At 39.8% G+C, this 24,616-nt stretch overlaps 2 protein-coding genes across 5 annotated transcripts in view; both read right to left on the bottom strand.

Moving 5' to 3' along the window:
• Positions 1-24,616, bottom strand: part of LOC110843486 (uncharacterized protein CG43867) — a 98,487-nt gene that overhangs the window by 34,083 nt on the left and 39,788 nt on the right. For all 4 annotated transcript variants that reach the window (XM_022089452.2, XM_035847839.1, XM_035847838.1 and 1 more), the window contains 2 exons: positions 7,444-7,464; positions 7,264-7,305 (listed from right to left, as the gene is read on the bottom strand). In XM_022089452.2, coding sequence (XP_021945144.1) covers positions 7,264-7,305; positions 7,444-7,464 — 63 coding nt within the window. The remainder of the gene's footprint in view (positions 1-7,263; positions 7,306-7,443; positions 7,465-24,616) is intronic.
• Positions 7,572-8,933, bottom strand: LOC110842714 (trypsin-1). Its single transcript, XM_022088503.2, has 5 exons — positions 8,726-8,933; positions 8,500-8,658; positions 7,959-8,399; positions 7,828-7,881; positions 7,572-7,747 (listed from the first exon to the last, which is right to left on the bottom strand). Exons 1-5 carry the CDS (start codon positions 8,835-8,837, stop codon positions 7,662-7,664), a joined length of 852 nt encoding a protein of 283 aa, XP_021944195.1. The 5' UTR covers positions 8,838-8,933; the 3' UTR covers positions 7,572-7,661.

Below are 24,616 nucleotides of genomic sequence, written 5' to 3'. Positions count from 1 at the left end.
TCAGGTTGGCTCTCTCGTAAAGATAAAACCTCACATGATGATTTAGCAAATGGTTGATCCAGCTCTAATAAATATCTTGCTTTCCTTCGCTCCTCCTTGTGACACTGCTCCTATTTTCTGAGCTACAGTGCTTGCAAGTTGCGCCGTAATGCCCACAATAAACGTAATGATAACAATTTTGGTATCACTTTGGTACTACCAGGAGAGAAAATTGATGTGTGGTTTTTCGTGGCCGGTAGCAGTTCTCAAATCCTTCCCTTATCGTCGCAGTTATGTTGTGGGGTTGGCTCTGGGAACACAAAGACGTATTCCGCACAGCTGCAGGGCACAGAAACAGACAGAACAAAGGTAATGAGAATTTACATTTGAGACAATTTCGTTTTAACAACAGTGGCTCGATTTGGGTCTCGTCGTCGTCGTTTGCATGGCCGTCGTGGTTGTGGCGGAGAAAGGGAGACGAAACTAGGAGCAAAAACTGAGGCAGGTCGTTGAGTCGTGTCGGCTGGGCTGGTGTAGTCAATTTAATATGCAATACAGGAATAACGAGTGTATTTGAGCGGTTGCCGTTTGTCGTGGCAGAATTGGAAATTGTATCGGGCAGGAACGTGGAGAAAGTATCTGCTGGCTTCCTTATACTCTCTTCATTCGCTTAGTGCAAAAACCAAAATAGAGATTGCAAGAGGCCACACACACAATTTGCAATATTCCGAAAAATGCATATGTATGTATGGATATAGCGTGTAATAGGCCTCTCAACTTTGTCGTGTTGGCGAAAAGTCCAATGTGTTGTTGTCGAGTTGTTGTGTTACTTTTTCTTTGCATAGAATTTTCATCACTTTCACCGAGCTGCTGGGTGTAGTCAATACGAGACACTAAACTGACAACGTTAAATCGAATTGACAAAGACACAGCTCGTGCTTGCTTCCTTGCGTGACAAGCAAGAAATGTTTTCCCGAGAGGAGAAAGGGATCAAATTAAGAAAATTTTGCAGCAGGCGGAGGAAAATGGGTTATTACACAAGATTATTATTTTGATGGGCAGTTGTGGAACACTTCTTCCACCTCAAACAACGGTTTTATGACGACCACCACTAATTCTACTACTTTTGCAACCGTCGGGCGAATGTGTTGTAAGAATCGTATTTTCTCATGTACTCGTTTCGTTCCTTGTTTCCTTGCGAGAATTCATCAAGGGGAAAAGTATAAAGGCATCGCGAGAATAAATAATTATATAGCTTTCCCTTCCAATTGTGAAATTGGGCATCCGAGTTTTTCACCACTTTTCACTTCCATTCAAACATGACGTTGAGAAACCACCCTTGTTTTGCAGGAAATCATGTTGTGGTTAAAATAGCGCTTATATTTAGTTCAACCTTTTCTCTCTCTCTCTCCAAAGGTCCAAAAACCAACAGTTGTTCACCAGAGCAGCATGTATATCGTTTTCCTGTCGTAGTTGCGGTAAAGTTTCGAAACGAACTTGACTTTTATGAACGAATTTTAGATGGAACTTGGACCAACCGTAAGCTTCCACAAACAACTGCGTGTACGTAGCCTTAAGATTTGTTCTTCTGTATATATTAAATGCGTCGAGTATGAAAATCAAATCGATGACGATGGCAATCTCTTCAATAGTACCAATTTGAATTCTGATGCTGAAACGCCAGAGCAAATTATGTACGAGCACAATATTTTAGTCGAGTTCTCAAGCGTGAGGTCAAAACGTGTGAGCTGAGATGAGGAAACCTCGTAAATGTACATACATACACAGGTGTATGTAGTAGGAGGGTGGTGAAGATTAGAGTATTATTTATTTACACGGTGCCCAAACTTTCCTATTGCCCTTCACTCCCATCAATATTTGGGTTCACCTCAAATAACTTTCAATTTCCAGTCTTACGAAATAGGTTCCTACGCCGATAGAGACACAAATTCAAACTCCTCGCTTGCTCGCTCTTTGGTCATCTTTCTTTTAAAACAGGAGAGGGCAGAAAAGGTCGACCACTCGCTTATGTTCGTACTCGTATTAATGTTTGTTCACAATTACCACGTTGCTTGGGTGAGTATGATGCAAGGGGAACGTCACAAATGTGGAGTTACTTATTCGAAATAAATTTTCTAGTCAAAGCCAGAAGGAATTTAATTTCTGCTAACACAAAGTAATTGCACGCGAGTCGGAGGAGGAACAATATGTTGAAGTGGAAATCCCAATATACATATTTCAGACGTAGCAGTTTTGGTCTAGAGTTCAAATCCTCCACTTTGTCACGGGTTCAAGTTTTGTTTTGAAAGTCCGCACGACGACGAGGACGACGAAGGAAGCAACCAAGGAGAGAAAGACACCGCACTGTAATATGAATGAATGAAATGCTAAAAAACGAGGAACCTGGTGGAGCTTCCGTTCCCAGGCGGCAGTTACACTAGACTGACTGACTGGGGAAGAAAGGGGAGAAAGCACCAGCAGCCGAGCGAGCAGTGTGGTCGCACAATTCGGTCTTTTCCCATCGTCGTCAGCCAGCCAACGCAACTATCCATCCATGCATTCCACTGCTTCCCCCGCCTGCCTGCTTCCTCAGTATTCTACCCGCTACACAACAGACCGAATGTAGTAGCAGCAGCAGCAGAGGAAAGCCAAACCAACCAACCAACCTGGGAGACGAAGAGGAGTTTCACGAGGAGTTTCATGTAATTCCTACCCGAAAATCCGAAACCATGAAAAACCGAGTCGGGCATCCAGTTTCACATTGAAGTAAAACTACGACCATTTTAGTGCACAGTAACCAACTAATGAGTCCCCTTATCTGTTAGATTTCGGACTGATAGATTAACCATTTGAGAGATAGGAGAGAAATGTACACAATCCGACGCATATTTACATTCGGTTTGGTGAAATGAAATGGAATCACAGTGCGATGAGTACGGTTTCCCCTTGTTCGGACGGATGTAAGCTGTGGTGGAGTCGTTTCAGATCTAATGTCCAATCAAACTCAGCTTCAATGTGCAGAAATGAAGCGAGCATGGAGAGGTTTGTCAACTCTGCGGTGTGCAGAAAATTAGGCCGAATGAGCGACTGAATGGTGTGCGAGTCACCTATTTGTTTCTGCGGAGCAAATCGAATAAGCATTATGTAGATGTTTCCATTATTCCTTCAATTTTAATCGGGGCACCGGACAACGCAAACTTTTGGACCAACTGGATGCATGTACATCCATTTGTATGTATACAGGAAGCACCAAACCCACAAATGAAATATAAATTTATCTCGGGCAGCATATTACTTCAAAGTCTACGCGTTCCCAAGTAAAACGAGTTTCAGTAAAATTCGGTTGGTTGGTGCGTTGCATAATCTTCTCGTATCTCCCTATTCTGCATGCTTGCTCTGTGAAAGAAACGGAGGGGACACGGATTTAAGTCTGCCCTCGGACTCTCCTTCTGCTGCTTTTCATACTTTTCAAACTGGGGAATAATTTCTGAATAGAAAACCAGGCATGCATACATGCACATGTGTATGGCTTATATACGGAGGAAGGGTGCAAAACGTGTAGTTGCACGAGCTGAATCAGTTTTCACTTTTATTTGACTCTTCTACCACGATGTGTACAATGCATATTCTGATATATAAATATGAATTAAGTAGTATTGCCTAACCCCTTTGAACGATGGAAAGTTTATGCCCGTTTTAAGCATCCACTATTTCTGTTACGATGAAGAAAAAGTATTTATATTGCTATGAAAGCACTGCCCTTCATCTGTACATCTGCGTTGGGGTTGGTGTTATGTACATGATTTTCGTACCCCAGCCTCACCATTTACATTGAACCCCTCTCACAATTCATTAAACGGCAAAGTGTACCCAGTTAACAGAGCCGAAGACAAGTTTAAATCTGAAACATGGCATGTGCATGAACTCCCAACAAACAACTGAGGGTTGGGCTCATTTACTTTATAGGATTTGCTGCGGCTCAGATTCACTGTTTTGTTGCTGGGTGCTGGCAAATGGTCATGAAAGCACATTTATTAAGTAGCGTCAGCTACTTATTGTGATCGTTTTGTCCGTCCGTCCGTCTGTCCGTCCGTCCGTAAGCAGGATATCTCCAGAACGAGTCAACATAATCAAACTCCGTTTTCGCCATTATGTTTCTAATTTTTAGTTCTCGGCCGAGTTCGAAAATGGGGTCAATCGGACCACACCCCACTGCGACAGGGGGTGTGGTCGAAATTAAATTGGACGTTAATTTTCATGTGGGGTGTCATTTTAAAGGAAATTTGACGGAGATTTCAAATATGTTAATAGTTTTGACCTCATGACCTTGACGACGAGGTCAAAGGTCAAAAAATGCATAATTGTCATATGGGGTGTCATTTTAAAGGAAATTTGACGGCGATTTCAAGGACGTTAATATTTTTGACCTCATGACCTTGAGATCAAGGTCAAGGGTCAAGGGTCAAGGGTCAATACATAATTGTCATGGGATATGGGATAATTTTAAAGGAAACTTGGATCACCCTGACGCTACTTTTTTATATTCGTTTGGAGGGTTTATTTCGGTTGATTCCCACTTTTTAAGGCCAAGAGGAGCCTTAATACATTACCGGCCCTGCTGTTTGCTCTGAGCTAAACAAGGGTTTAAAAGGATCAGCTTTTTAGGAGCTACTGCTTGCATCTACCAATTGTAACTGTATATGTCTGTTGTGTGTGTCTGTTGTGTGTGCTCATTTTCCACACAATAATGGAAGCACCAAAGATATTATCGTGGTACTAAATCGGATATAATGTGCAAATCTGCACTTCAAAATCAGGCACTTTGTTTGGCAAATTCGGGGATTTTCTCTGGATTCAATTATTTTATCCATTTTATTTGCAAAAACATTGCAATTGTTTGCATACTGGTGTGGTTTTCATTTTGTAAATAAACGAGAGTTCTGTATCAACGATTTAGCAACCAGAGACTACTTTTGGTTTTAAAGACATTGGGTTCTTAAGAAATTTTGTAAGACAGAAAATTCTTTCAACAGCCAACCGCTAAAGGAAAACAGCCTCCTCACGAGGGCATAAAATGGATGGCAGAATAATGTAAAAACAAATGATGCTCTATTTATTTATTTATCGATCATTGTGCTTTTATTCATTCAATTTAAGGCAAAGCTGTTTGAAAGGTTTTGACTCAGCATTGTGCAACAAATTAACAATTTCTCCAAGCTTCTCACGGAACTACGATTTTATTCATCAGAACATACATATTTATGTGTAGGAAGGAAACTACACCATTTCCTGTTGTTTTATATTTTGTCAGCCAAAATAATTTCACTTTGTTTCGCCTAAATTCAATCCACTAAATTCAAGACTGGGAAGTACCAAAGTTTCTTAAAATAGTTCCAAACAGTGGAACATATGGTGACAATCATTCCGAGCTTACTTAATTAGAAAGCATTGCCATCGAGAATACAAGCTTAATGTGTTCCTATTCTTGCAGTATTTTGTGACTCCTGTTCCTATTTCCTGGCTGGGATAAGCACGCTACTAAAATTCATTTTCAATCCTACAACCTGCCTTAACTCCGCCTAATAGGTTATTCATGATCAAGAACTCGGCTTGAAATTGAGAGTTTGTGTTCAACTTTTGATTAATTAATAACGAGGAGAAAGACATGTCTGTTGTACTTAACTGTGTTGCTCGCAATAAAAATTTTACAACTTAAAACGGGCAAACCTCTCAAACAAGGAAAATGAAAGCGAATGGGAACTTATATAAGCTACGTTTCAGAAATACGCAGTAAATTGTTTTAGTTGAGTGAAAAAACTAGATTTATGTCACACAAGTACACATATATCACAGAAGAAACGACGAAGTATTGCCTTATAGGCTCTGACTTATAGTTATATAAACTGTCAACCTTGATCTTGTCTATGCATATTTAAAATGTGATATTTTTAGACATTTCTACTCATGGCTGCTGACTGTTTGCATTTCCTTGGATGATATGAAGTAGCTCGAGCACCCTTCTGCTCACAATCAGTCGGAGACCCTTTGGGTATATGTGAAAGGTTTCATGATAAACTCCACATGGTGGGCATAAAACTTTCAGTTTCAAAAATCAAATAAGCTCAGGAAAATGGAAATGCAAACAAGACGGGGAAACGCAATGTGAGTCGTGTGGCAAGTCTGCTAATAAAAAACTTGGTGAGTCAAATCAGTTGAGCTCCACGTTTTCATTTTCTTTTTATGCGCTTTAAACTCCAACTTTTGTAACATAGTCGTATCCTATGAAATGCATTCTTCCAAAAAATGTCACTGTCGTTGGCAGACAAATATTTCAAAACGTAGTAACTAAATATATGAGGTAATACATAAATTGGTGGTGAAATAATTGTCACTGAATTATCATTGTCCGCGCTGAAATATTAGCTTCCAAAATTTCCATCAACTCTGGGATAACAAAGATAAATATATAAATATTGGTTGGATAAATGACTGTCGCTGTTATATATTTATTTGTAGAGCTGGCAGCAAATTGGAAATGGAATGGGGAGGCTTTTTTGCTTTAATGAAGGGAAGGGAGTGACCAAAACCCATTAATCAAGAAAAACAAAGGTAGACAAAAGGAGGAGAAAGAAAGTTATCTACTGGCGTTCTCTCTTTCTAATTTGGTTCGTTCGAAGTTGGATGGTTGATGGGAATGAGGAAAGGCTCCAGAATTCTGCCAGCGAGGAAGAGGAAGGCACGAGAAAGTTAATCTGCGGAAAATAAATGTCAGGACAGGAGGTAAGAAAATGCAAGGCCAGACTAACAAAGCCAACTAAAACTAATCCAAAATTTTAGGAAACCTTCCTCGTTTATATCAACAAATATTCAAGATGCAGAAGAACTAACGAAGGTGCTACGAACTCAGCGTGTAACGGGCTTGGTGAATGATATGTCAATGTCGAGCTACAAAATGTCTCTGGCCACCTCACCGGATGGATACCAATTAACTGGGAAGTACAGGATGTTGTTGTTTGACTTGTGCTTGGTTAAGAGAAAGTTATAATGAAGTCGACTTTTTACCCAACCAAGACGAGTTTCATTTCTGCCCATACTCACAGTTTCTGGATTGCAGGCGACGGTTTTGGTCAGGTTTAACTTTGCTAATTAAGCTCTGATAACCAAGTAGATAAGTATGGCATCAATAAGCATAGAAAAGTATTCGTCAAAATTGAATATCCGATAAATGAGTATTGCATCTAAAAAACGATATTTTTCCGGTGAGTTCGATGCGAACGTGCTTACCTTGTCCTCCGCTTCATTTGCCCTGCTCTCCGCCTCCACTACCTGTTTAAATAATGGAACAACAAATTGACAGATTAATCATTGTCCAGGAACTTTAATTTTGTCCTTGGTTGAGAGTTTTCTCGCTCCAAACGAATAGGCTCCTCAGGAATTTGAATAATGATAAATGGTAAATCTTACCCGTCGCTCCAGCTCAGCCAACTGAAAGTTAAATAAAATCATTAGTTAACAGAATAATATATTTGATATTTTTAATTTCAGTTTATTATACCAAACGACGCGAATAATATGGGTGACTTAAACTAGAGTTTGAGTTTGCATATTTTTCAAGAGAAAAATCCTTAATTTATTTATTCAGTGTCGAGATTTACATTGCAATAAAAAATAGCACAAATTTTTTAAGATGTCATCTGATCATTTATCCAGTTGACAAAATACGAAACTTCTGTGCTGACACCAGGTCTTCCAGGAAGGGCGCAACCATCTTGCAAAAATATGAACCGTTAATAATTTAATCTTTCTTATCCATAAATTGCCACGTGGAAATTAATTGGAATGACTCACATCCCCAGCTAATCAAACCAGCCAAATACCCAGTGTTGACGGAAACCAATGGTCCTAATACGATTTATTTTTCATTAGTTAGATTTAGTTAGATAATTGGCTGACTGGATAGAAGCTATTTCTCAGCTAACCACCATCGTCTCCTTGACACGAATCTCGTCCTCCTTGAGGAAATCCTGCACACAACATGCTTGGCAAGATGACCTCTTCGGGATAATTCCCCTGACAGGTGGCATCATCCACAACGGGGAGTTCGACCCACTGCAAGATATTTGAGAGACTTCCACTCGGAGTGGTGATGCCCCAGCCTGAGATAATTATTTCGCCAGACGTCTGTTGCTCTTGAATTGGGAGAGCAATTGGTTGTACAAATTCGTTCAAAACTAAGGGAACTGTGTCGCTCAAGAAGAGGAGGGCAATATCGTTTGCTAAATCGGAAGGGACGCCATAGGATTCATGGACAACAATTCGGACGACTTGAACCGTTTGTTCGTGACCTGAGACTGAAGCACGGTCAAGCTCGCCAGCAATGATTTGAAGATTTCTCGGAGGAACTCCAACGACGCAGTGAGCTAAGGATTTTACATGCCATCATTTTTTACTTGTATGCATATGTGTATTTAAAAATACGCGTATTTCTAAATTGGATCTTTCAAAGTCACGGTATTTTACCAGCAGTAATTACAACATTTGATGCAAGAATAGAACCACTGCAAATGTAGCTTCCCGCATGAAGCAAGACAATCTGGTAAGGAAATTGACCTTCCGCAGCATCTTGTCCCCCAATGATGCGTCCACCCCCTGGAATCTTGCGTGAAGATCGAGAGAAAGCTGCATAGTATTGAAACTATTATTCACTTCTTTGTATTTCCCTAAATTAATTGCACTGTCGACGTACCGAAGGAAGAGGCTGCAAGGCCGAGAAATAATACTGCCAGGACTTTCATGACGATGGAATAATATTGATGGTAGAGTTTATGAGCGAAAGAATCACGTCCGACACAAACCATGGAATTCGACTTGTGAAACCATGAAGTGCTGGCGATTATCACTGACCATTCGTCGTATTTATGTACATGTATTATGTAACCTTTTTAGCTGCTGGAGGTGATTGATATTTTACTGATTTATATACTGATATTTTGCTGTATTTGTATCGAGCTCGAGTTGATAACTACTTATGTGTGTGATAGACATTATTTAAATAAGGTTACTAAACTGTGGCATGAAGATAAGATTATACGGATTGGGTTGTGATGCAGTTCGTGACATATGCACATATATGAAGGTGACCCACACCACCATACCTAGAAAATTAGATTAATTTTTCATAACATCGGATAGTAAATGTCGCATAAGTGGACATAAACACGTTGGTTTTATTACACGCACATTTTATTTTATTTCGTTTTATCTCTTGGCATACTTTATTCTAGCCACGGTGTCGTTATTATAATTAACCCAAAAATGTCGCATACGTATTGACACAATGTTTCATGCATTCATGTTTGAACTTCAATCTTCATCAATACTAATTCCCTCTCGTGACTGTGAGTCTTGATCCCTCGTTTATCAATTGAAGTAACTGATGAAAGGAAGAGAAATCGTGGTGTAAGGCCACGGGGACCATGATAACTTGCGATATTTCCCTACTTGGTGTAGGAGGCGGAGTATGTAAGTCATGTCAATATTGAACTATTCAACACTATGCTGCTTTCAACTCCACTTTGCTTTCTTTTGAGCACTTCTGTGCATCTCTTACACTACGTCGTCGTACATACATGATGCGAGAGAGTCTGCTTTCCCAGCAGTCATTCAACCTCGCTGGGTAATATACCATAAATCGAAGTAAGTAGCCCGGTATGGTAGATTGGGAAGCACATTTCTGCACATTATGGCTTGTCCCAAGCACCACGTAAAACGATGACTCATACATCGGGACAAGTCCATCACATGAAAACCCGGGAGTGCGAAGGGGGGTTTGGGTAAGGCCTTCCCCTTCTAGACTAATAGCGAATGATGACGATGATATGTACCACTGCTGAGCGCTGACTGAGAGTAATTGCAAGACACCCTACAACATCATCCCCTTTAGACAGACAGTCACCAAAAGATATGCTCCGTCCTCAGACCCCGATCATGTGTAAAACAGGAGGAACGCCAAGTTAACACCAATAGTGAAAATGCTCCCAGTTTTATGTCAATCGCTCCAGGGAAGGGTGGAACTGGACTTGCTTGGAAGAAGTAAATGACAGGCACAAGTATACATACACAGACCAAATATATGTATTGCAGGAGGGAGAGATTTGTTGGTAATCAATACTTCATAGCCTGGTGACGGACGTCGACGGATTTCTACTTTCCCATTTCGATACAGCAGCGTGATAACAAATTGAAATAAACCTTCTTATCTCGTACATTTGCCAAGCTGGCTTAGATATTTTATCAACAAATATACAGCGCCACTTTTTACAAATTAGGCAAGCGCAAAACCAATAAATTATAAGACATTTCCTGTCACAAAAGCAAGGAATGCCTGGGCACACATGTAAAACCAGAAAAATGTTGTTTCTCATTAATGAAACATATTAAATACGAATGAATAATACATTACTCCAGCAACCCGCAGAGCAGAGAATAATAAGTATGTACACACGAGTACATCTAATCTGATGGTATTTTCATAATATGGATCGCGTGGTGTTTCTTATTTTGCGTACAAAGTATTCAACACATCATTTATTTTAATTTTGCAAAAAAATGTTGCACCATTTTATTAAATACGAACATACAAACACACTCCTACGCTGAAATTGGAACACCAAGCGGGGTTCCATACAGTTGTGTTTTTGTGCAGAAACCAACAGCAATTTTTGGAGGATTTGTTCTTATCTGCATTATTATCTACCTATACATGCTTTTTTGTTCTGCTGCTGCTTTGGAGGTGGCAACGAACGGGAGGACCTAGAGAGTCCGAGACAGCCAAGGTTTTGAGCATGATGCACGACGGAAATATATCACGAGATGGATTACTATGCTTTTTGCCTGTTTTCCAAAATGTATTACACACAGCACACACACTCCTTCTTCACCTCGAAATATTAAATCTCACAACATATTGCTTTCGTGGAAGAATGCGAGTGGAAAGAAAGTTATGGCTAAGTTATAACCGACACTTTGTATTAATGACTTCTCCGGCAGCGGTTTCCTCCTTTCTCTCCTCGTCCAGGCCTCCAGCAGAAACTAGCAATTGTTCTATTATATTTTATGGGATAGCTCTAATTTCGAGGTTTCTTGTGCATGTTCGTTAATCAGGAAATTAAACTCCACCAATAACACCAAGTTATGCTGCACTGGTCAAATATAACATTCGCAATTACCACTGCCGTCTGACTTGTCAAACGGCAGTGGCAATTAGTGAGAAACCAGTTCCAGAGGAAAAGTGTAACGCCTTTTTTAAACTGAAGTAGCAGAAGTCTAGGCAAAAACGGAGTAGGCACTTACTTATAAAAAAAACTTTTAGGCTTATGTACATTTGTTTGCCAGGGTTCAACTTCGTCTCAAGTTGACTTTCTCCAGTGGAGCAAAAAGAGTACAAAAAATGGTGCGGTGGTGCAGTTGATGTGAGCAAGCAAGCATTGCACAAGGAATTATGTATGAATGAACATGTGTGCGAGTTGAGGATCCAATCTCGCTGTATGCTGCCTTTGGAAAAGCTTAATGGAAATAAAGACGAAAAATTGTCGATCCTCAAAATAAATAGAGACGAAACCTTTTTACTTTTTTTTGTGAAAATATCACACAAAGTTGATTCTTATCCCCCTCACAATTCTTCAATGAAGATAAAGTCACGCGAGGCAGGAGTAGGCCAGCGAGATGACTTATATGGTGCAATATAAACATCAAACATCAATAACATTTTCTCATAAAGGAAGCAAAGCAATTTTACGGCAGAAGAAGGGAATACTTTCCGCACACTGCAAGTTTATTCCCATACAACTACTCATCAAAGTAAAGGATAATCAAGCGGGTAATAGTGTAGCAAAAATTATATACATAATATGTGTGTTACAGCAGCAATACAATGTTTTGCAGCAACCATGAACATAAAAAACCAACTTGCATAAGCCATCAAAGTTCATTTGTTATACTGTTTTATAGCGAACAAGTAGTGGATTGCAGAGTGTACAATCAAAGTTTATGTGTATACAGCAATTGCAATCGGCCATGAATTTGCCACTGCACAGATAGCTGCTGCTGGGACATTTCAGATGCTATCATTTCTTGGGGCGAGTAGATGACGCGGTGCAAATTCCAGCCGACAAATCCCTTCTCCTCTAATCTTTACCTCTCGTTTGCAAATGCGTGCAAAAATGAATTTGCTATGGCACTGTGCAGAACCAAAGTCCAAGGGTTACTAGGTTTGAGCATAAAACATTTTGCACTCCTCAAGTCGGAAGTAAGTTGATTAAGAAAAGTTTATGTTCCCAGAGGAAAATTGCTCAGAGTCCTGACTAAAGAAAAAGGCAAGTGAATTTCTCCACAACGAGTAGTAAGTTGGTCAAAAAAGTAGCACAACGTGTAAACTTTGACCTTGCAAGTATCACTGGTCGAGCGAAAATAGCTTCCGTTGGTTCTAAAACTTTCAAAATGAATGTCGTGCTTCAAAATTTAATGCAATTTTATTTAAAGCACACGGGAATTTATTGCAACTATGTGATTTGATGGTTGAGTAAGTAATTAGTTGTTACTTTGATTGGTGGTAACCACAACCAATTAGCGGAAAAGTGATTGTTTTGGGAGGTTCTTTCATTTTCGCGTGCACTTTGACAGGAGTCAAAGTGCAAAATTGTGCAGTGTGATACGCCATGTGCAGTCATGCTTAATCTGGAACTTGGGAGGAATACCTATCGTACATAGATTGCATTCAAATGCACAAAGTAGCAAAAGTTTTTCACGTCATGCTATCTAAATCATCACTATAGAACCACACACAAGCAATCCAAGTCATTCAAGGCTTGAGTGGGTATTCACTCAGAGGAATAAAGCAAAAGTTGGATGAAGGGAGGTCGGAATGAATTTATGAGTTTGAGTTCTATTACTTTACTTGGTCAGAACTATTCTTAATGTGAGTCAGCACGAGTATCACAACCTCGGCAAACTCGTTCAGTGTTGAGAATGATACGTCTGGATAGGTGGTCGTAATGGAGACCCAGAAGTAGAAACATCGGGCAGAGCGAACAGAGTAATAAAATGCAGTGGGTGTTGGATACTCAATCTTAAAAGCTGTTACCGTGTACCATCAGAACTAAGCGTGCTTTAAATCTCACTTATAATTTATACAGTATTCGCAAAAGCAATATATATACCCTTCGGTAGAGAAAGTAATACAAGGATAGAATTGCAACCCAAAAGTAAAAACTTATTTAAACAAATGCATTGGCCAATTCATGTTTAGTGTGAGAACTAACTCCAAAATAGGAAAAAACCTGGCTGGCTCTCTATCTCTCCACCGTCTCTCTTTGAGAAGCAGAACAGAAAAAAGTTTTTAGTTCAATGGAACATAGTTGAAAGTATTTCTTTAAACCAAGTTGGTGGTCACCCGTTGTGATTTCTTTGCGGGCGGACGAATATCGTTCTTTCGACCTGGAAATGGTGATATGAAAAGCGAAGGAATGCTGTAGTGAGCAGAAGAAAATGTTGCAAAATATTCATTTCATTACAGTGTGGGCTGAGATTTTTGTGTCCCACGAAAAAAAAACATAGTTTAGCTCACACCAGCATAATTCCGTCCTAGCGTAGATGAGGAGGGACAGCATGACTTTATCGAATCTGTGTAGGCAGAGAGGGAAAGGTAATAGTGGTGGCAGTGGCAGTGGTGTCAGTTGGGCAGGAAGCCACACTTTCACATTGGGCGATATTATTATTATGCATACATGTGTAGTAAGAGTCGAGCATCAAGCGAGTGTGAGTGGATGAGATAAAGGATGAGAGGAGAAAGAAAGAACTGGTGGAGAATTGGACTGGAGAAGGAAGAACTGCTGTCGCAATATCTACACATTTCCGTATCGATCTCACCAACTCTGGTTTCTTGGGTTTGAATATCTCACAACTAACCGAATTTTGGGGTTACTGCCACTGCCACGACTATGTCCCAAAATGTTCTTCCTCGTACGTATGAGTGGGACACGGAGGATTTTCCCTTCTTCAGGCGAGGTTAGGAAGAAGAACAGAGAACAGGGAGAGCCACCACGCGGAGCTTTCTTTGACTAACATTGAGAGCTTTCCAGAAAGAAATGTGTGGGGGCCTCGTTGAGCTGGAGAACCGAATCGGGGAAAACTGTTTTACTTTTTGTAGTGAAAGTTGCAGTGAAATTCTTGTGGAAGAGGGCGGTGAGGGCTTAATTCTGAATACTGGAGCATTCACTGGAATCATTTCAATAAGACCTTATGCGTTCTTAAACAAAATTATGGAAACCTCTCCAAACCTTAAATATGGAAACCTGAACACTGTAAATAATCTGACTATAAATATTGTGATTGAATTCACCTAAACTACGAATAATTCTGCACCGTTTACTTAGCTCAGCTTTCCAATTGTTTTTATCTTAAGCTTACGTATTATCACCATGATAAATACATCTGTCCATATGTTTCGAGATAGGAAGACACGAAAACTAGGCACAATCAAATCAGAGTAAGCCAAAAAATGTGCAATGCTCTGTGAGGGTGGAATCTCGAAATGCTATATTATTGCTTTCCCCGGTCGGCAGTTGACACCAGCTGCCGAGATAATTCGGAAGATTTTTCTGTTGAGCATTGGACTAGGACGCGTCTCAATTTCATGTGGTCAGCCGAAGGATGATGTGATAAGAGGCCAACGCTCTTTCGTAATAAAGTAAAGTTGGGAAACATATTTTTCATCCATTTGCTTCGAAATTGGCCATAAAGCCATGCCCATAAACTAATCTATATTATCATCGTCCCAGTCGTCGTACTTCCATGCCGTGCCATGCCGACCTGGATCGTAATAAGTGTGCTCTGCGATGGTGCAGCACCACGCTTTCGTCCACACTTTCCACTGATGAAATAACGAATCAAGAAGGCCCGCATCGTGTCAAAAAAGGTTGTTGCCAGGCTAATTATGCCTTCTTATTATGGAATGCAAGTATGTACAGTCTTTGTATAATCACGTTATGAAAATAATTCTGGTATTGACAAATAGGTACAACTTTCTAGTACGCAAACGTAAAATTTCTGCCCATGATTTGAAAGCTGAAAACGTTGTCCGCAATCATGCGGCATACCCGAACCAACGTGTCATTGGTGTTTCGTATTGGTTGACAGCACTGGCCAAGGGTCATTAGTAGGTCACCCATAATTTCGGCTTAACGGTTGTATTCGTACTAAATTTGGCAGTAACTCATGGATCTTACCTGCAACACACAAATAAAAAAGAGATTATTAGCTTTTCATTACTTGTACATACACTCACAGAAAAGTAGTTCATTTAGACGAGCCAAGGTAATGGCTCCAATAATCTATTTGCTTTTAAGCAACCATTCTATTGTTCCAAGAGGAGAACTACTGCCCCTGCTTTAATAATTCCTTATACCCCAAATCTCCCTGAAAGTCTATTAATTTTTACTGTCACATTGAATTGTTTTCAGTAACGCGAGCAAGTTGGAAATTACCTGCCAGACCCAACACCGTATGCCCCCAACAGCGCCGTATAAAATCACGTAATGAAGAGAGTTCAGCGCCAAGTTACTTGTTCCGGAAGGAAGTGCACACACAAATCATGTTTGCGGTTGGAATAACAATAAATTACACGCGCCCCTTCATATGCTTTTTAAGAGACTTTAAATGTTATACCGAGTTGGCTGCAGCGTTTAGTTTTCTTCGCTAAAACCAACATTTCCACCTTTTAGACCAGGAGGAGTAGGAAAAGAATCGGCTGCTGCCCTTCCCCCTGAGTCAGCTAAACCATGTCCAACGAAGATTCCATATATCCACGTGCAAAGGCAAAAGCCAGTCGTGATCAAGCACTGACATGGCATAATCCACATCGTATTAGCTGTAAAATGGCTCAAGTCATATCCATTTCAAACCCGGTTGGCTGCTTTCTCTATCTGTTTGAAATTGAATGGAGAAATCTCGTAAAGAATCTTTGAAATCCAGAGTAGCGAATGAATCCCATTAGCAAAGTGGCTAAGGAGGAGTCATGGAGAAAGCGAATATTACGTTATTAGGCATCCCCAACGTACGACGACGCCCCCACCCCTCTCAATAACGACTCTTCTCATTTTCAGGATTTGTGAAGGAAACATAAAATTTGATTTGATCGTTTATTGAACTTTCTTCTTTCCTACGTAATTTAATGTCTTAATTCATTGATATCAGGAAAATTGCTCTGCTTTCACTTCTGTCAGGACGTAAATTCATCTCTAATTCTCCTGTAGAAAATCTGGATGAGACAGAAGTATTGTATGACAGATGATTTGTATACTCATGTTGGACATGTAAATAGGTGCATACGCACATATCAATCTTGCATATTCCACTAATGCATAATATTTTGTCCTAACAGATTCTACTAACAATATTTGAGGTGCAATTACTGAAATCAATATATTAATGATCTTGCACATAACTCGTCCAATTTTGTGCTCTATCCCTTCGAATAACGGAAACATTGTAGAACAAAAATATCCCGCAAAAATATTCTAAAACCTAAAAATATTGAGCGGGGTCTGATAGAAATCTGGATAAGAAGTGGAAAGTGCTGAAGCCGGATAATCATAATATATAGGAAGCTTGCTCCATTGCCAAAATAATCTGACCACGCATAATGCACCATCATCCGCAAGTGGTGTCTCTAACGGCAATCTCGCGTGGTTTTGCCCAAAGTTACGAGCCATTAGATCATAATGACCCGATTGGGAAAAGTTTTATGCTGAGCCACGACATAGCCACACACGGATTGCACACCTTGTCAGTGTTGTGGTTAGATATGCATGCAAGCCGAAGGAGTTGGACAGCAGCATTGGCATCAAAGTGAAAGTGCTCATTTGGGGGAAAACAGCTAACTTTTAAAAATTACTATGAAATTTATCCATCTGGCAAATTTATGTGCTACACACACACCAGTGCGGCAAAGTGCTTTTGCTAAAGTAACTCAATTTCCGCTCTTCTGGTCGTTGATGTCGGAAGATGCGTAAATTGTATTGAACATGAAACATTACGCCAACAGCCGCGTATTTCCAAACAATCGAATCAAGTTTACCACTACATACACTCGCGCTACCGCAATCTTGCCTTCAATTCTGGGATTAAGTGCCCATGTTCATTTCAAACCAGGAAACGGTGCATGAAGCAATACTGCCCAGACGAAAAAACAACAGGCTTTAGGGCACCAAACTGACTGAGCAGTGAAGATGCTCCAAGAAACCCAACGAGAATTTTATGCAGGAGAGGGAAGTTGGCCAAAGAGAGATTTATGAAAAACATCCTTAACGATCTCTCGACTCTTCCCAAATCCTTCTCTCCAAAGTGATCACCTTTTCACTTCAATCTATCTGATCAACATTTTCGATACTGCAAGTCCCCTCCCGGTGGCGATACGTACTACACATGTGCATGTTGCCTGAAGAGGCTATTCAAATACATCATTTTATTTAATAACTGCATTTCACTCATATTGATTACAGAACAACACAAATGTGATTAAGAATTTTGGGAAATCGAGAACCACCCACCAAAACCGTGGTTAATGAGGTGATGAGGAAATCTCGACATCTCAGAATCCTCATTATGAACGGAATATCTTTTTCCTTTCACCCTCAAAGGTAATTAGATGAGGAGAAGGCGAGGAGAATTGTCGTCAGCTGAGCCTTTCAGAGCTGATCCTTCCTGTTGTGCAGACACACCAGCATCACGAATATCACGATAGACCAGGATAGACAACCAAGGTTATTTTCACTGTCATTAAAATGTGCTCAGGAGGAGGAGAAGGAGTGAGAGGCGACATTGATCGTCTCGTGCTTCTATTATTATACAAAACCATAAATCTCCCCAACTTTCATCATCTCACAAAAGCTGAGCACCACTGAAATCTTGATCATACATCACACGGTATAATCATAAGCTATTCTTAGTCTTCTCCCCTTTCCTTCTCACACTCACTCACATAATAATGATACACCACATGGAGTTCCTCGACGAGGAAAAAAACGATTGAGCACATCATAAATTGTCGCACTCTTATTGCAGGTGAAGCATAATGCATCATGGGAATCGATACTGAATACAACAAGAAGGTTAGAAAGCTATTCCACTCAATAGGAATGAATAGGAAACGCATTTTCAGTGGTGGTTCGGCAGCCGTGCCGACTTAAATTTCAAATATGTTTGGTTATCAACAAGATAGAGATGCATTCTAGAGTAAATCTTTTTTATGGCTATTCACATTTAACGGTGATAACAAAGTTCATTCGGGACGCATTCTCACTTCTTCGCATGCACAATTTACTGAGGAGGAAAACTCGGGGCTGAAAGAATCGCAGATTTTGATGTTGTTTATATATGCTGTAGTATTAAATAGGTAAGTGTAAGATAAGTGAAGCAGGATTTTATTACATGTGTTCGCCACACCCATTCAAAGAGGAAGAAAAACGAAAATAACGTTTTTACCCATTAAAACTTTAACCAAAATTCTAATTTCGATCGGATTCTCATAAGTTTTTAGCAAAGTTTCAAAAGTGCAGAAAAAATTTAAAAATTAAGTATCATGAGGGATACGATAAAACAACTATGTAGGATCAGGAGAATTTTAAAATCATTTAATGCAAAGATCTAAGCACGGGGTTCCTCTTTGGGGGGGGGGACGAAAGCAAATGGCGCTTGAAATAAACCTCGTGATTCTGTCGGTCACGGGTTGTCCTCCTGAGCTAAATTGATCGCATGCTATGCATTAAGTCGATGCAACTCGTTTCAGATTCAGCTCGATTACACAATGCAGATTTGTTGTATCAGAAACTAGAATTTTAAAAATACGAATACATACATTGACAAAATACATGCAGTGACATTTCATAACGAGTCCCCCGTGCTCATAATCTGCAATAGTAGAAAGTGGTTTCATCGTAGCACTTTTCTTACCCAGACACTCTACATATTTCTACCCATGTTGAACTCAAAACTCGAAATCACTTCACTCTCTTATGCAACCGATGAAAAAATTTCTTCCTGCATGTAAACTGCACGCAGCACTTTATGAGCGTAATTGCCTAAACGTCTAATGCATCCTCAGCTCAACTTTTCCTCGCGGCAAGTTCCACCATTTCAAATGAATAAATTAAGTCTACAAAGGAAATTAATTCGTTTTTTCCTTGAAAGTAACTAAAAAAGTGAAAGTTTGGTCATTATCCGCTGCAGTGAACTTGTAGTAAAAATCTCAAAAATGGGATGAAATGCAAATAGTTTTGGGGGACGGGTTTGCAAATATATATTTAATGGGATCAGATGCGCTGTCTTCTCCCACGTCGAGGAAAAGGTGCCTGTTTCCGACAACTATCACTTTCACTTCCTGCATTACTCCATTCGCTGGCACTAATGGCCCATCCAGTTCAATACTTTAGGCTATGCGGGGAAATGAATCTTTTAAAATTCTGAAACTCCACGTCTCGGTTAATATTACGCTGATTACAGAATTAAGAGTGCATGTGTGTATTGCATAATGGTACGCATCGTGTAAAAAGAGTGCTCAAGGTGGTGAAAAGGATCCATCCTTCCTTCTCCATAGTAAATGGATTCTCACATAATGACATCTTTACTAAATTTGTATGGCTCCTTTCCATGCAACCTCAGAAGAATGATAAAAGTAATTGGCACTTCCTTTCCGTAGTTCATCCCACAACCCACCCACATTATTCTATCCGTCATGCACATGTTTAATCCAGAAGGGCAGCAACAATGTTGAGTGGGCAGGAGGAGGGTGGCTGGTACATGGCAGGGCTGTGGGTGGAGGTGGATTAAATATGATTGTAAGATTTGGTTGCCGATTGAACAAGATATTTCTTTTGTAATTTCCTCAACAAAGCAGGAGAAAGCTTTCTTCTCTTTCTCATTAATCCAACTCCCATAATCCACGCACTCTCTTCTAGTCCACGCTTCTCACGCAACGAAACCTTTATTTCATTCACGTAATTCATTTCAGTTTTCTGCAGAACGAACCAGCTGGTGACTGCTGCACCAGGACAACCGACCGTCAAGGCATTATGGTAAGATTGAAGAAATGAAATAAAAGTGGGGACACAAAGTTGAGGTGAACATGCCACAAATGGTGCGGTGTGTACGCAATCTTACTTGCACTAACTTAAATGCTGCCTTGCGAGGGGAGAGTTAGTAAGTTTGGTCAGAGAAGGAAACGATTGAATGCATGAGGGCAGCAAATGCTCGTCCTACTACTTTTCCACATTTTAGATTCCGACTCTGCCTCAAAGAAATGTAAGGAGAGGGAGGAGATAAAAATAAAGTAAGAAACTTTATGAGGCAGGATTGGATTTCGGTTTGATACTTACGACCAAAGATAAAGGGAGTCGTGGGAGGATTGATGTTTCAGGGGACCCAACTTATGCAGCTTTTTCCCACTATTGGGCACATTTAAGCACACCATGCATCCAACTCTGCACAACGAAAGGCCTGTGAAAGCAGACACGGTCGAAAAAGTGCAGAGACCGCACTTACTGTTTTACTGCAAATACACTCGATTCTTAAATAAACATTGAATAATGTTTGCTTCCACTTTGTTCTGCCTCGTCTGACAAATGCATTCAACACCGTTTGCATATTTGTACTAATGATTGCAATATTAATTATGACAAACTTCCGACTTGAACAAACAGAACGCGTAGGTCGTAATTAAAACAAGGAAGATGAACAAAAGAAGAACATACAATAAGTCTTTGTCAGTAAATCGAATAACACAATATGGTTTTGTCTCTACAATGACCACATCATCATAAAACTCGACACACAAAAGATACATTGTACACATCTATTCTGCCTAAAAGCTTATGCATTGTTGTCGAAACGCGTCCATGTGGGATGGCGCTGCCATTTACTAATTGATTTTGGCTGGCTTCACAAGCTGTGCAGTTAAAATTAATACAGATTGTTTCCCATTTTTCATTTCGAGCAGTGAGTGTGTTCCTACCACAATGGTGCCATTCGAAGTTAACCACGAAGAACAAAGCGGGATTAACATGATGAACTTTGTGGGTTTGTGTGTGTTGGTCGATCGGTATGTGTACTCAAGAACTGATTTACTTTCACCTCTGGTGAAACCGGGGAGGAAGCCGGCCAGCGCCTTGTCTAGAGAAATGAAACGTATGAATTTATTGCATGTGCACCGTCAGGCAGTGCTTTTCCACCAATAAATATGCCATGGTTTACTAAGGAGTGCATTTTACTACCAAAATCTTTGACTAATGTATGTATTGTGCTGCCGACTTCTCCCTGCAGACCAAATTCTCTCTCTTTCTCTCTCCTTCACTCAATGGAAATTGTCTCAGTGTTTCCAAAATTTATTCTTAACAAGTTTAATTTCGTGCTTCTGAAAGCTGGACCAGGAATAATTCTGAATCTTGAACCTTGATGAAAATTCAGGAACACGACGACAATAATATTAGTTTGCAAAATACGTAATATGTGTATAAGTTGGCTACATAAATATTTAGGTATTTATATGTAGCTAATGCATATACGGAAATTATACGCTGCGTTGTTTTCCTACTTGACGGGGTACAAAGATACATCACATCGGCATGCAAATGAATCTGCGCTACTCGAGGCGATAGATTCACTGAGAGCGATATGGAAAAGCCATTTCACAATTTTAGATAACAGCAGGAACGGAATAATGTGTTCCCTGTTTTTCCTTGAGTTTAAATTCCATTTCAAATTCGAATGACTTTGAGAAGCACAAGTTTAAATGGAACTGTTCAACTGAGAGTCTCTTGTCTGTGTGCGAGTATTAGAATGTCTAGTTGACCATAGCGGAATATTCATAATTTTGCAAGAGTCAGAGAACATGATAATATCCTCAGAACGGACATGCAGCACATGATAGGATATTGTGAACACAAATTCACCAAATATGTACATAATGCGTCATTACCTGGAAGTATCGATTCGTTCACAGTACTTTCACTACTTTTTGGCACATGTATTTATTAAATACGAACTAATTGTGACCTATTTGTTCATTGTTTGTATGTAACTAGTGAAAGCAATGTAAACTTCGAGACTATCGAGCCTTCCAGATCAATGACTCATGATTTGGTGCATTTGTGTCCCTATGTCTGCCTGTCAGACTATGCAATTAGAAATAGTAATCGATCTCGGCAGAGCGGAAATTTAAGAGGGAAAGCATCGAGTCCGGCCTTTTCTCACCCGAACCAACACGGTTAAGCTTTTATTATCCTCTTTGTCTTAGCGATAGTGATCCGTCACGTAAAGCTGTCAAAAATATCTCCCCAGATGAGAAAAACAACTCATATGTCTGTAAGTCGCTCGGAATCACGAAATTTTCCCCATATAGCAAATCCAAGTATTATGCAACGTCTGCTACTCGATCGTTGGAGATGAGAACATGGTTCATATTAGACATTTACAAAGAAAAGTACTTTTCATATAAAGAAACTACGACGAAAACAACGGTAAAGTTTCCAGTCGTGGTGTTTGCGATTTTTGTAGGCAAAATGCAGCAAGAATTGATGACTAATCCCCGCCCCTTCTCCAAGAAACGAAAATTACCTGTCATTTGTTTCATTTTTCTGTGAAATTACCTGCTTTCCCGGTGTAACTTTATCATTTACAAATCCGTCAAATTTATCGTGAAAAGACTGAGAGCCTAGTGCATCGCAAGTGGGAAAGTATTACTCGGCAAATTCGTCTATGTCAAAATTTTATGGTGGCAGTCATAAGTTGTAACAAAGTTTAAGAATGATATGCAAGAATTTCTTTCGCTCCACATTCCACGTGAAGGCGCTTGTGGTGACGGACCACTTATTTAGTTGGAGTGGTGTAAAAATTCTGAACTTTGGCAATATATTTGCGGAATTGCACACGCCAAACTATTTCTCACACATTCCCAGCACTTTTTCTGTATGTATACCATTACATACTCTGCATATGCATATGTACGAATACACATGCATATGTTATAGATATGTGGGAAGGAATAAGAGGATTGGATTTATTTTAAGAATTTGGAGGATGTGGGCATTCTCGACATGTCACTCCCTGCAACAATCTACGACTGAGAGTGGCGTTGACTGCCAGAGATACAAATATTCGTTCACGCGAAACTTCAAAGTCTACTTTTATACTTTATCAACTCTTCTCCGCGACGCTTGACAGCATAATCGAGATTTCACTTTTTTGCAGATTGGACTCACAATTGCCGCAGGAATTAGGCAAACACAAATCTTGAAGACGTGCCCGAAGAAAGCTGACATTTAATTCCTTGCATAAACAAACAATTAATGCAAACTAAAGCGAAATGGCTTTGAAGTTGATTTCTGACGGTGAACGGTACCGGATGTGGGTAAAGTTGTTTGGGGTGCTTGATGCATAAAATGCCTTTAATCACGACTTTATTTATACCACACCTTCCAAGCTTTTCAGAAATGGTTAGTATGAAGTAAGTTTCTAAGAAAGGCTGTTCCATCAAAATGCAATCTTTCTATTTATTCGAGCCGTTATTTAGTAAACATCACTGACCATAAATACTGCATTATTCACGCAACCCGTCATCCACGAAACGCTGTTGTATAATTGCTTTAAATCAAGATTATGTTTTTGGCACGACGAGTGTTACATTGCACGACTCACGGTGTTACGTGGCTCAAAGGGAATACAACTGACATAATATGTTGTCCTTCTAAATCATCGTATAATTTAAGAGACTTTGATGGCAAAATAAAGTGAATCATGTCCAGTTGACATGAACCGTGCTCACAACCCTTCCCCATCAACAACAAAGACCAAGAAACGCTCTTTCTCTTTGTATAAACAAACTCTGTATACAAATCGCCGTAATAACGAGTGAATGTTCCACGCACAAAATTGCATCTCAAAGTGTTTACGTAAAATTTATGCGCCTTTTTTGCTATGCTGTATTCACACAACATAAAACGAGTTGAAACATGGTAGCAGACAAGACGCGATGATAACATTTATTTACAGTGCACTTGTCTAGCTCAAAAAAACGGTCTGGTGCTTTGCAGCATTATTTGATCGTATACTTTCTTCAAAGTTATGAGCCAACATTTTATTGATGTCCTAGCTCTGAGTGAGAATTTTGTCCAATTGTCAGCGGTTTTAATTAATTTTATTATTATTTCGGTCATCTACTTTTCATTCAGCCTCCGCTGCATTAAGTTTAAGTTTGGTGTTTAATGGAAGCACGATGCCGAGTGCTAATTATACAAGACCAATAAAAATACTTTGCTGTTGTACGTTGCTCTTTTTTTAGTCTCCTGTTGTTTCATGTTCCTGAGGAGAAAGTACAGATGCTGTTTCGCATAATCCCCATTCTTTGAAATATACGGCGACAATGACATAAAGTATACACGTCCGAAATCTCTACTGCATTCCTCTTTACGCAATAAGAAGGGAAACTGCACTTTCACTTTTCATCATCAGTCTTAAAAAAGTTTATGATCATCTGCTCGAGGCCATTGAGACAGACAAGCTATGTAAAAAAACTAATGATGCTGCCAGC

This window comes from Folsomia candida, unplaced genomic scaffold (assembly GCF_002217175.1).
Source record: "Folsomia candida strain VU population unplaced genomic scaffold, ASM221717v1 Fcan01_Sc002, whole genome shotgun sequence".
Classification (NCBI taxonomy): Eukaryota; Metazoa; Arthropoda; class Collembola; order Entomobryomorpha; family Isotomidae; genus Folsomia; species Folsomia candida.
The sequence above is the reverse complement of the archived record's forward strand: the minus strand, read 5'-3'. Positions and strand labels throughout refer to the sequence as shown.

Excerpts from the sequence above, each read along its gene's own strand:
- LOC110842714 (XM_022088503.2), bottom strand. The coding sequence starts at position 8,837 with ATGGTTTGTGTCGGACGTGATTCTTTCGCTCATAAACTCTACCATCAA. Across the intron at positions 7,882-7,958 it reads GTGTCAAGGAGACGATGGTG|GACCATTGGTTTCCGTCAAC; the intron begins GTTAGCTGAGAA and ends AAATCGTATTAG. Across the intron at positions 7,748-7,827 it reads TGGTTTGATTAGCTGGGGAT|ATGGTTGCGCCCTTCCTGGA; the intron begins GTGAGTCATTCC and ends TATTTTTGCAAG.